Genomic DNA, 12,716 nt, shown 5'->3' with positions numbered 1-12,716 from the left:
GTCACAACTAGATCAACACATTTCAGGTCTTCAGCAGTCACAACTAGATCAACACATTTCAGGTCTTCAGCAGTCACAACTAGATCAACACATTTCAGGTCTTCAGTAGCGATTTTGACAAACTACCTGTGTTTGCGTTTTACTACTTCTGTATTCGTTATTGTAACTTGACTGCACACGCACTAAGCATATGCCTGCCTGCCCTTGGCTGCCATCGGGCGGTAGAGGTAGAAAATGATGCAGCAGAGCAATCTTGTTTCCAGCCACTTCTACCCAAATTGCACAATAGCCTTGGGATGAGGTTAACGGCAAACATTTTTATGGTTTATCTAAGGGGGGAGGGGGGGGTGCTTTAGTTGTCACTTAACTCTAATTGAGTTGTGTTTATATTCTATAAAAGTCCTGAATGGATTTTGTTTTGTCCTTGGATAACCAGATGTGACTGATTATATCAGTCAGTTGTATTTAAAGGTCAAGAATTGAAATCAACATAGCTTCATGCTGTTCCTGTTGCCAACCAGATTGCCATACTTAAATGGTAAAATGTACATGTTATCCTTTCTCACGCATAGCTTGTCCTGTGTAAAAAAGCACAAAGAGGAGTCCGGGTGTAGTGGAGTTCGTGACAAGACTGCCTTTGTGGCCCTTTCCAAGATGGATGAAATGAACTTACTCAGTGGTGAGACCTCCTTTCGTTCCTCTACTACCATTCAAAAATGTTTATTTTACTCATGTTGTACCATGTAAGTTGACCGGTCATATTCAGTATGTATGTAAACGTTTTTTAACTGTTCCCCTTGCTAGACTACAGGTTTCTTGAGGACACCGGTAGGATGGCAGACAGTGCCAGCCGAGATACCCTGGTCCGCGGCCCTCCTGTTAACTTCAGAGTAAGATATATACAGACTAGGGCTCTAACTAACAACTATTTTGATGCTTGATTAATGTCAGTTACTCTGATGTATTGGATATAAGAAAGCAAACATTCCAGCATTAAACGCACATGATTTTTTCTGTCAACAAACGTTTTGTTATTTTTTGTTTTGCTCAACGCTTTATTCAAATCTACTAGATTTATTTTCTGTTTTAGAATGTATTCATAATTCCAGTGTGCTTAATGAACTTGTACAATTTGGAAAATAACAAGTAGAAATTGTGACTGGTAGAACATCATTTTTTTTTAATTGCTGGCGTCTTTAAGTGAAGTACACAGAACATAACTATTCAAATAAATGGATTGACTAATAATTCACAGAAATACATGTGAAAGCACTGTAAAAAGCCCTTAGTGAACACCCGGCAGTGTGGCTGGTGAAATAAACATTCTGTCCCACCAATGTCAAAATCCGCCCACATTTGGTGGTTGGCAGGTGTTCAGTTTTTCCCCTGACTTTGTCCCATAAATGTCCTTTTTGAAAATGGTTTGGAATAATGTCAAATAACCAAATTCTTTATATGGTTACACTTTGAAGTTTTGGGTTGGCCTCTCTGGATCTTACTGCTACGCAGAAAACAAACAGATATTCATATGAAATAAGATTTTAAGACTTTAACATTCTGAATTTCATATGGTGGCTTAAGGTTAGTTTCTCCCATCACCTAGGTTGTTTTAGAATTCCTAACATCAGTTTTGGTTATAAGTAGCTCAGTGTTTTAGTGGTAGATGTTTTCGTTTTTTCTCTGTCAGGCAGCAATGCTGGATGGTTATATTGTAAAACCTTATTTGGGTCCTGGATGCTGATTGATTAATAGGAAGAAGTGATTCCCCACGATCCTTACGATGTATAACGCTCTATTCTGGACAGAATCTGCTGTGTGTGGACCTATACCATATTTCCCAATTTGTTTTCTGCTCCCGCTCTTCCTGAGCCTGAGCGTGGGGTCATAGCCAAGGACCTAGACGTTTTCATGGCCACAGAACAAATAGCAAATTGACAGCTTCTCTGACTAGGACAGATACATTTTCCAGGGTCTTAGTTTTATCCAAAAATTACCTTTCCAGCTTTGATTACACACAGTAGCCCACAATATCCGAGTTAATCAATTGAAGTGGTGTATATTACCCTATTTGTTTAAATGCATACCCTTACAGTTGCATAAACAAGGTATAAACAAGCACCTTGTAGATCACAAAGCAAGCTAATTGGCTTCAGTCTTTGATCAACTGTAGTGATTTAGATTAATTCAGAATAAAATGAGTTGTTCGTAGAGGATTCCATTGCTTAGTAGTTTATTTCAAAACAAAGAATCCACTTTGGGTGGAAAGGTACTTTCAAAAGATCTAGGTGGTATTTTATTTTTTAACATTTTTGTCACTTGGTTATTATACTATGGGTAAATAAAGCTGGGAGAAGTGTTTTCATTTCTGGCAGTGTGGCAAGGTGAACATTTTGTAAGGGGTTGTGGACTTTCTATACTCACTGCACAGTGAGTATTGCTGATTTATTTGCTGATTATCAGATGCCTAACCCGGTACTTTTTAATTCAGTGCAGTGGTTTGTTTATGCAAAGTACTCTAATTCTCTCTCTCCCCTTACTCTCAATCTGTCTCTCCCCCTCGTCTGTCTCCCTCTCTCTGACTCCCCCTAGGCTAAGAGGCTAACAGCCCAGGCGAGGAGGCTGAACATCACATTGAGGTTTCTCCCCAAAACATTCTCCAAGAGCAGAGAGAACTCTACCATCTGTCTGAAGAAGTAGGTTCCTCCCATACACCATAAGGCCCTTAGATGTTTGTTTCCAACCTGGTTTATGTTTGGCTCCTCAAGAAATACTTGTATCAGGTGGATTAGGAGGCTTATGTGTTTTAAGGTTAGTGAAGTGGGTGTTTGTTTTGGCCACAGGATGGCACACTTCACCACTCATTAAACAACACTGTTGGGGGGGGGTGTTGTCAGGCTTCTTATCTTCTATATTCTGTGTATTCTTTTCCTCATCTTGCTCAGGTGATAGGCCAATGTGTTTCAATACCTCGCAGATACACCAAAGTATCATAAAATGTGTCTCTTCCTCTCTGGTTTATCATGACGTACACACATCACATTTGGATGTAACATGCAAAACAATATATGCACATTAAAAAAATATGGCATAGAAATACGCTTTCCACACCGCCCCTGCATTAATACAATGCATACATTTTATTAGTTAATGGCAAATGCCCAGAATTGTGTTCTTGGAGATGTCCCTGGAATGTGAATTTGAGTTTACATCTGATCCTAGTATTAAAAGATAACCATGCTGATTACATTCTGCCCTGATATTAAGGGTAACCATACTGAAAACATTTGCCCTGGTATCAAGGGATAACCATACTGAAAACATTTGCCCTGGTATTAAAGGATAACCATACTGAAAACATTTGCCCTGGTATTAAAGGATAACCATACTGAAAACATTTGCCCTGGTATTCAGGGATAACCATACTGAAAACATTTGCCCTGGTATTCAGGGATAACCATACTGAAAACATTTGCCCTGGTATTCAGGGATAACCATACTGAAAACATTTGCCCTGGTAATCAGGGATAACCATACTGAAAACATTTGCCCTGGTAATCAGGGATAACCATACTGAAAACATTTGCCCTGGTATTCAGGGATAACCATACTGAAAACATTTGCCCTGGTATTCAGGGATAACCATACTGAAAACATTTGCCCTGGTATTCAGGGATAACCATACTGAAAACATTTGCCCTGGTATTCAGGGATAACCATACTGAAAACATTTGCCCTGGTATTCAGGGATAACCATACTGAAAACATTTGCCCTGGTATTCAGGGATAACCATACTGAAAACATTTGCCCTGGTAATCAGGGATAACCATACTGAAAACATTTGCCCTGCTATTAAGGGATAACCATACTGAAAACATTTGCCCTGCTATTAAGGGATAACCATTCTGAAAACATTTGCCCTGCTATTAAGGGATAACCATACTGAAAACATTTGCCCTGGTATTAAAGGATAACCATACTGAAAACATTTGCCCTGGTATTAAGGGATAACCATGTTGAAAACATCTGACCCCGATGCTAAGTGATAACCATGCTAATAATATCCAACACAGTGTTTTGCCAGACTTGGATGTTGTTTCTATGGCATCTTGCTACCCTGTGTCTCTTGAGTGTAAGAAGCTGGCCATAGCCCTATCTTATCAGGTTTTCCATTCACCGATATTTACAGTGTAATCCACCATCTCTGCCTACTACCTATATAGATGGTAACGAAACATAAAAAAATGTAAAATCACTAAAATTGTTTAATGTCTAGGCAAATAGTATACCTAGGAGATGGTTGAGCAATCTCTTGTACTATCTGAGTATGGCGTACTCGAGCATTTAGTGGAATTTTTGAATCGTGGAATTTTGGGATATGGCATTCCTATTTAAAACCTTTTTCGGGGATATCTTCAGGGTTTAAAGTTTCAAGGTTTATTTGTCAAATGCACCGAACAACACAGCGCCATCCTGCACAGTGAAATTCTTGTGACATGTCCCCGACAACTACATAGTGAGAGTTAAGAAGGAGAGTATATAAGCAAAAATATAGCTAGACAGAAAATAATAATAAAATAAAGCAACAATATACATAACACTGTACACTTGCAGCAGTTTAAAGGAGAGAGTACTGTACTGCATGGCAGTAATATACATAAGTGTAAACTGGCAGCAATTGGTAGAGTTATTGAATATTTTAGGTACATATGACTGTAATAAGCTTATGAATGATGGCATAGCAGACTACAACTAGGTAGTGAGAATTTAGGAAGAAATATTTATACACAGCAAAAATATAGCAAGAAGATAAAGCAATATTTTACATAACATTGTACATAGCAGCAGTTTAAAAAGAGTACTGTAAACTAGCAGCAATATTGGTAGAAGTATTGAATATTATAGATATGGCAAGTATGGCAGTAATTTACAAAACAATGTAAACTAGCATACATTTTTGGAAGAGTAGGATGAACAGTATGGTAGAAGTATTGAGTATTATAGGTACATATGACTGTAAAATGCTTATGAATGGTACATGCAAAGGAATATTCTAGTGCCCATTAATTTTACCTGACAGGACATCAGAGCATCTGGAAAGTTAATGTGTGATCAGTATGATCATGGATCAGTGTTACTGGATCAGTGGAGTCTTATGGCCTGAGGGCCATTAAAAAAAAAAATGTTTTTGAGTCTGGAAGTGCATGCTCCAATACTCCGGTAGCATCTACCTGACAGACCTAACAGACCATAGCCTGGTTGGCTGTAGTCTATGATGTTCGTGCTTTTCTAAGGCGTTGTATATGTTAAATGCCTTGCACGGAGGAGCGATGGCTGCCGGTGATGCGCTCTGCAGACTTCACCCCCCTCTGGAGGGTCTTGCGGTCTGCAGCGGAGCAGCTGCCATACCAGGCAGTAATGCAGCCTGAGAGGATACTCTGAATGGTGCACCTGTAGAAGTTGGGGAGAGTTTTTATATACATGCCAAATTTCTTGTCTCCTCAGGAAGTATAGTCGTTTTTGGGCAGTTTTCAGTGCTGAGTTCAATTGTCTGGACGAAATGAGGTCATCTTTGATGAACACACAGGAAAAACTTGTATTCGGAAACCCCACTTCAGTTCCATAGATGTGTATGGGGGCATGACAATCCCACCCACCCCTCCTTGATCATCTCTTCAGTCTTCCAGACGTTGAGAGGGAGGTTGTTGTATTGGCACCATGTAGCCAGGTTCTTTACCTCCTCTGTAAGCGGTTTTATCGTTGCTGGAGATATAACTATGAAATCCATTTTAAAGGAATCAGCAAAATAAATATTAACAAAACCATTGTGAGTTTGGTTAATGTAGATGTTAAACAAAATGACTTAACTTGTGTGTGCCAATTCAGGGCTGCAATAAATATTTGAAACACCTGGTGGTCTCCAAAGCAGATGATTGAGGAGTACTGTTGATTTGTGATTTGAAAGTATCTCCAGTCTTTCACAATGTTAATATATTTCCATACATTCACGAAAACTTCTCAGAAAATATCTCAGATTCGAACATTGGGAGAGACTTAAGATCATCTTTAGGTGTGATTCATGAAACTGTCGCACCTGGTTGAAATGAGCGTAGATGTCGCAGCAGGTTGATAAATCAGATAAAGCTGTGGGTGCAAGAACGCCTTGCACCTGTCCTTATTTACATATGACACCCGTTATTTATGCTGGCATTTTCAAAATGAGAATATGAGTAAAGGAGAGTTTCACTGAGGTCTGCTTCCACCACAAAGTGTACCATTCACAAAACACCAGAGTCACTCAGACAGGGATGAAGGTATGTCTATGCACTAAACAGAGAGGGACAGAAGGTATGTCTATGCACTAAACAGAGAGGGACAGAAGGTATGTCTATGCACTAAACAGAGAGGGACAGAAGGTATGTCTATGCACTAAACAGAGAGGGACAGAAGGTATGTCTATGCACTAAACAGAGAGGGACAGAAGGTATGTCTATGCACTAAACAGAGAGGGACAGAAGGTATGTCTATGCACTAAACAGAGAGGGACAGAAGGTATGTCTATGCACTAAACAGAGAGGGACAGATGGTATGTCTATGCACTAAACAGAGAGGGACAGAAGGTATGTCTATGCACTAAACAGAGAGGGACAGAAGGTATGTCTATGCACTAAACAGAGAGGGACAGAAGGTATGTCTATGCACTAAACAGAGAGGGACAGAAGGTATGTCTATGCACTAAACAGAGAGGGACAGAAGGTATGTCTATGCACTAAACAGAGAGGGACAGATGGTATGTCTATGCACTAAACAGAGAGGGACAGAAGGTATGTCTATGCACTAAACAGAGAGGGACAGAAGGTATGTCTATGCACTAAACAGAGAGGGACAGATGGTATGTCTATGCACTAAACAGAGAGGGACAGATGGTATGTCTATACCCTAAACAGAGATGGACAGAAGGTATGTCTACACCCTAAACAGTAGGAAGGAAAATTTGTTTGAGAATGTAGTTGGTACATTTTATAAAAAGCAGATGTTTGAACCATGTGACTGCAGATGGTTAGTGACATACTCATGCTACTCACTCACACACCCAGATAGACCTAGTTCATTATACACACACACACACCCAGATAGACGTAGTTCATTATACACACACACACCCAGATAGACCTAGTTCATTATACACACACACACCCAGATAGACCTAGTTCATTATACACACACACACCCAGATAGACCTAGTTCATTATACACACACCCAGATAGACCTAATTCATTATACAGACACACACACAGATAGACCTAGTTCATTATACACACACACACAGATAGACCTAGTTCATTATACACACACACACACAGATAGACCTAGTTCATTATACACACACACACAGATAGACCTAGTTCATTATACACACACACACACAGATAGACCTAGTTCATTATACACACACACACAGATAGACCTAGTTCATTATACACACACACACACAGATAGACCTAGTTCATTATACACACACACACAGATAGACCTAGTTCATTATACACACACACACACAGATAGACCTAGTTCATTATATACACACACACACACACACAGATAGACCTAGTTCATTATACACACACACACACACACCCAGATAGACCTAGTTCATTATACACACACACACACACAGATAGACCTAGTTCATTATACACACACACACACACAGATAGACCTAGTTCATTATACACACACACACACACCCCCGATAGACCTTGTTCATTATACACACACACACACACACACACCCGATAGACCTTGTTCATTATACACACACAGAGAGAGGGAATCATTGCACACACACACACACACTACTAGTGAGAGGGAATCATTACACACACACACACACACTACTAGTGAGAGGGAATCATTACACACACACACACACACTACTAGTGAGAGGGAATCATTACACACACACACACACACTACTAGTGAGAGGGAATCATTACACACACAAACTGCCAGAGAGAGGGAATCATTATTGGTGGCTGGATTTGGGCTTTACTACTTGGCTCAGATGTGTGTGAATTTACATCCACTGCCATGAGTGGGTGTATGTCCATCTGTGGAGTTGCAAATTATTTTGTGGTTTTTTATTTTAGTGGTGGTAATCTGACTGCTGTATTATGATTGTGATTTGTTATAATCTAAAAAATATGTAGAAAATGTGTTGGGGGTTTTGGTTGATAGATTGGATAGGATCCCAGATACTAAATGTCCTCCTGCACGCGGTGGATTCCAGTGTCCGGTGAGCAGGGCATTGTGCGCATGATGTGATCTGCATCTCTCATGCTCCTGTAGAATGAATAGCTTCACAAATTTAAAAAGCAATAACATTTCTAGGCAGTCAGTCTGAATATTTCAACATTGGTTTGGTGTTGGTGGCTGAAAACAGTTAAGATGAGGTTTAGAAATAATTTTTCACCATTCAAGCCCATGGCTCTTTTTCACCAAGTGGAAAAGGTCAGCTTGTTTCTGTCTTCACAGCCTTGCAAACCAACCAGTGAATTGTTTCATTGGTTGGTTTGCAAAACCGTGAAGGCGCACATGAAGGATTTTCAGTGAAAGTGTGCTTTAAAAATGGTTTGTGTCCCCCTATTGACAAAGTTTCATTGTCTTCTCCCCTAATGACAAAACTTGGCAAATGTTTGTCATTCATTCATTTTCCTTCCTCTTCATTGTAATTGGAGGGAAGAACGAACCGTTCCTCCAGTACAGTGTAAGTCACCAGATATGTGTTTGTGCAACTGTCTGATCAGTAATATGAGTCCCAACTGTACTTTGGTTCATGTCATGCCTTTAAGGGCTTGCCCCTCCACACACCGTGGGTCCCTGCCAGGGTGATCTACCTATCCTAGCTGGATCACTACACCTAGAACACAAACGCTGTATCATTGACCCCACTGTCGTGTGTTCACCCCATGTGCCCTGTCTGGCCTTGTGGCCCGTCCGTCCTCAAGGATCTCATTAAAGCAAGATATCATGCTGTGTCACTGTTCAGTCTCATTGACGCAAGATCTGTCTGAAGGTTCAGTGATTCCTCCAGATCAGGAGTCTCCCCGGGACCGGAGGAAGGCCCCGTCTCCCCGGGACCGGAGGAAGGCCCCGTCTCCCCGGGACCGGAGGAAGGCCCCGTCTCCCCGGGACCGGAGGAAGGCCCCGTCTCCCCGGGACCGGAGGAAGGCCCCGTCTCCCCGGGACCGGAGGAAGGCCCCGTCTCCCCGGGACCGGAGGAAGGCCCCGTCTCCCCGGGACCGGAGGAAGGCCCCGTCTCCCCGGGACCGGAGGAAGGCCCCGTCTCCCCGGGACCGGAGGAAGGCCCCGTCTCCCCGGGACCGGAGGAAGGCCCCGTCTCCCCGGGACCGGAGGAAGGCCCCGTCTCCCCGGGACCGGAGGAAGGCCCCGTCTCCCCGGGACCGGAGGAAGGCCCGTTGCAGTCAGTGTGCAACGGGTTCCGAGGGTGATTTGGAATGAAGTCAGTCACTGAGCTTCAAACCAGCTCCTACTCAGGACACATCTGCATGTAATCTTCCTTCCCTCTCTTTTCCTCGCCTCTTTCTCTCCATTCACCTCCATTTCACAGTAAACTCTATAGCCGCCCCATCTCCTCCCAGTGCCCGTTTTGAGTTCTCACCAGAGAGTCTGGACTGTAACTTCTCATGCTGTGGTGACTTTGCAGAACAGCAACATAGCCACGTGTGTGAACATAATTTCCAGTGGTGTGTTGCTCACTGCTCTGTTTATGTGATCTGAGGTCACCATCTGAACGGCAGTACGGTGATTTGCCCTATAACTGTCTGCGATGGCTGTTTTGTTTGCATTTACCACCGATCTGTGCTACTCCGTGCCCCCGGAAACTACCTGGTAAGCAACCTTATCCAAGGTGCTAGCGGCCACGCCCTAACAGACCCAGCTATGAGGCCAGCTGCTGGCAGACCTGTTTAACTGCAAGCCACATGTTTAATGATCACCAGCTTGTTGTGGAGGATATGCTTGTTTGCCGTTTGTTAGGCACACATGCAGACACTGGCTGCTATCAGTTGTATCATATTTATTTTTTGTCGGCACATTTCCTACTTTTTTTGATTGCCATTTGAGGTCTCTAAATTTGTTTATGTTGTTATTCGTCTGGGCCTTTTGGATTCAGTGTTTTTTTTATACATAATTGTATTTTTTAATCAATATGCCAACTAATCCAGAGCAACTTAATGGAGTGCAATGTTTTTCAGAAAGATAGCAGGGACCAGATGTTTATCTTGTTTCTAAATCTAGGACCTTTTTCTTCATTGCAACTAAAAAGCTGAGATCCTGGAGCTGTAGTTTCCATGGAGCTGTAGTTTCCATGCGTTTGTGGTTGATTAGTGTTGATGTGGCACTGCGCTAGTGATGAGTGTTGAAAAGGCAGGCCACTTGGGGCATGTTCAGAAGATACCTTCTGCATCCACCCAATAGGAGACCACAGCCCCACACACAGGTTCAAGCACAGTGTTTTTCCATGTGTCTGAGATTGGAGTCAGAGTTCAACCTGTTGTCCTTTTGACACTAACAAAATAAACAAAATATGAACATAGAGCACAGAATATTACTTCCAGAGGCTTCTAAACCACACTGGAATTCAGAGGAATGTAGAGGATCTGTTGTGTGTTTGATTCCCCCTCCTTCTAACTCCATTCCCTACTGGCTTGTTGAAAGCAACTAGTAACTTTGTAAGAACCAGTCTTTGACCTTAGCAAAGAGTCCGACTACAATTTTTTGTTTTTGTCTGTTCAGTAGTTTAGATATAATTACCAGACTTGTGTGGTGTTGTTTTTTTTGCTGTTTTGCCACACTGTCGGCTTCATGAGGCTGGCTTTGCATGCAGACTCAAACTGGATTATAAGTTGTCAGAAACAGAATTGGGCATTCAAACTGAACATTTTTCGATGATACTGTTTACAGTCACAGAACCCTTCAGGCATTGAGTGGATCGACAGAAGACCCTCTGAATTCCTCTGTATTATCTTTTCAATCCTGGCAGTGAGTGAATGATACCATGTATGCCTGGTATGCGGTCCTGACCCAGCCTGATGTACACGCTCACGCAGCCCTGCCCTTTTTCCGTCCGATAAAATAGTTTCCATTTGCCGTTGAGGCAGAACAATGCCCAAAAACACCTGGCGTTTCTCCCTCATCCTCCCCTGACTTGCCCGCTCCACCCCCCTGCCCCCTCCAAGCCGAGTCTCTGCCAAGCCCGAGCAAACACTGACACATTCCTCAGAAGCCTGGAGGGGCACGGTGCTCCTCTGCACCTGCACAGGGAATCACCTCTTACCCCCCCCCACCCGTCAGCCCGACCTCTTCCTTACGCCCGGCCAACGACGTGAAGCTGCACGCTGCATACTGTACACCCTGTTCTGTTCTGTCTGAGGCGGAGAGGAGGTGGCGCAGGAGTGATGATGATGATGATCTGACCTGACACAGCATGCCTGTCCCATTCTAATTCCGCGCAATGTCCCAGACCAGTCAGCTTGAACCCAAACCCAGCTTTCCTCTGGCCTGCCTGTAACCCGTCGTACTCCTCAGGCTTCACCACCTCCTGAAAGGGTTGCTCCTCAAGTGGTGTCCTATAACCACCCTGTAACCAGGCATACTCCTCAGGCCTCCCTGTAACCCGCCGTACTCCTCGGGCCTCCCTGTAACCCGCCGTACTCCTTGGGCCTCCCTGTAACCCGCCGTACTCCTTGGGCCTCCCTGTAACCCGCCGTACTCCTCGGGCCTCCCTGTAACCCGCCGTACTCCTCTGGCCTCCCTGGAACCCGCCGTACTCCTCGGGCCTCCCTGGGACCCGCCGTACTCCTCGAGCCTCCCTGTAGCCCGCCGTACTCCTCGAGCCTCCCTGTAGCCCGCCGTACTCCTCGGGCCTCCCTGTAGCCCGCCGTACTCCTCTGGCCTCCCTGTAGCCCGCCGTACTCCTCGGGCCTCACCACCTCCTGAGAGGGTTCAAGCTGCTCCTCAAATGGTGTCCTATAACCTCCCTAGTGCCCCTATATGAACCGGGTCAATAGCAGCCAAATAGGGAGTGTGATTTGAGACCCGGACCTTTAAACCGAGGGTGAGAGGTAGAGATGGGACACCACCTTGCGGCATCAGGTGTCCTCCTCATAGACAACATCGACGGACTTCCAGGAGGAATGAGTTGTAGTAGTTTGGCGGAGCCCTCAGAGAGCAGGTCAACAGCGAGACGAATGCTAGACCTCAAACCCCACTGGGCAAACGCGGCCAAGCGGCACAGCCATCCAACCTCAGGTTTGATTGATTGGTGTTTATTAACGGTGATGTGATGACATTGACGTCGGCTGCCTTTTTCGTGTTGTCTGTAAGCATGATATAGTATATCATTTTCAAATCAAAATGATCCTTGTCAGTTCTATCCTGTGGACTCTGCGTGTACCCGTGGTCACTAACAGGCTGGGTTTGGGGTGCTTCGTTGGGTTGGGTGTGTTAGTGACAGCAGCCTCAGTTAGAGGTGTTGATACATTTTTATTACATGTTTACTGAGGACACCTAGCAACCTGGGTAAAATCCAGAGTACTCCAGACAGTCAGGGCTCCTTATGGGATATCCGCCAGCTGGGGTTGGATTGGAGTGTTGAACGTCATGGTCGTCTCCATGGCAACTCGCACTCAGTCC

General features: G+C 43.8%; 1 protein-coding gene across 1 annotated transcript in view; it reads left to right on the top strand.

Moving 5' to 3' along the window:
* znhit6 (zinc finger HIT-type containing 6) overlaps positions 1–12,716 on the top strand; it is a 28,207-nt gene that overhangs the window by 1,967 nt on the left and 13,524 nt on the right. Inside the window, exons 3-5 of the mRNA XM_010902122.4 lie at positions 573–679; positions 805–890; positions 2,590–2,693. Of these exons, the coding sequence (XP_010900424.2) occupies positions 573–679; positions 805–890; positions 2,590–2,693 (297 nt within the window). The remainder of the gene's footprint in view (positions 1–572; positions 680–804; positions 891–2,589; positions 2,694–12,716) is intronic.

Source organism: Esox lucius, chromosome 8, assembly GCF_011004845.1.
Source record: "Esox lucius isolate fEsoLuc1 chromosome 8, fEsoLuc1.pri, whole genome shotgun sequence".
Taxonomy (NCBI): Eukaryota; Metazoa; Chordata; class Actinopteri; order Esociformes; family Esocidae; genus Esox; species Esox lucius.
The sequence above is the reverse complement of the archived record's forward strand: the minus strand, read 5'-3'. Positions and strand labels throughout refer to the sequence as shown.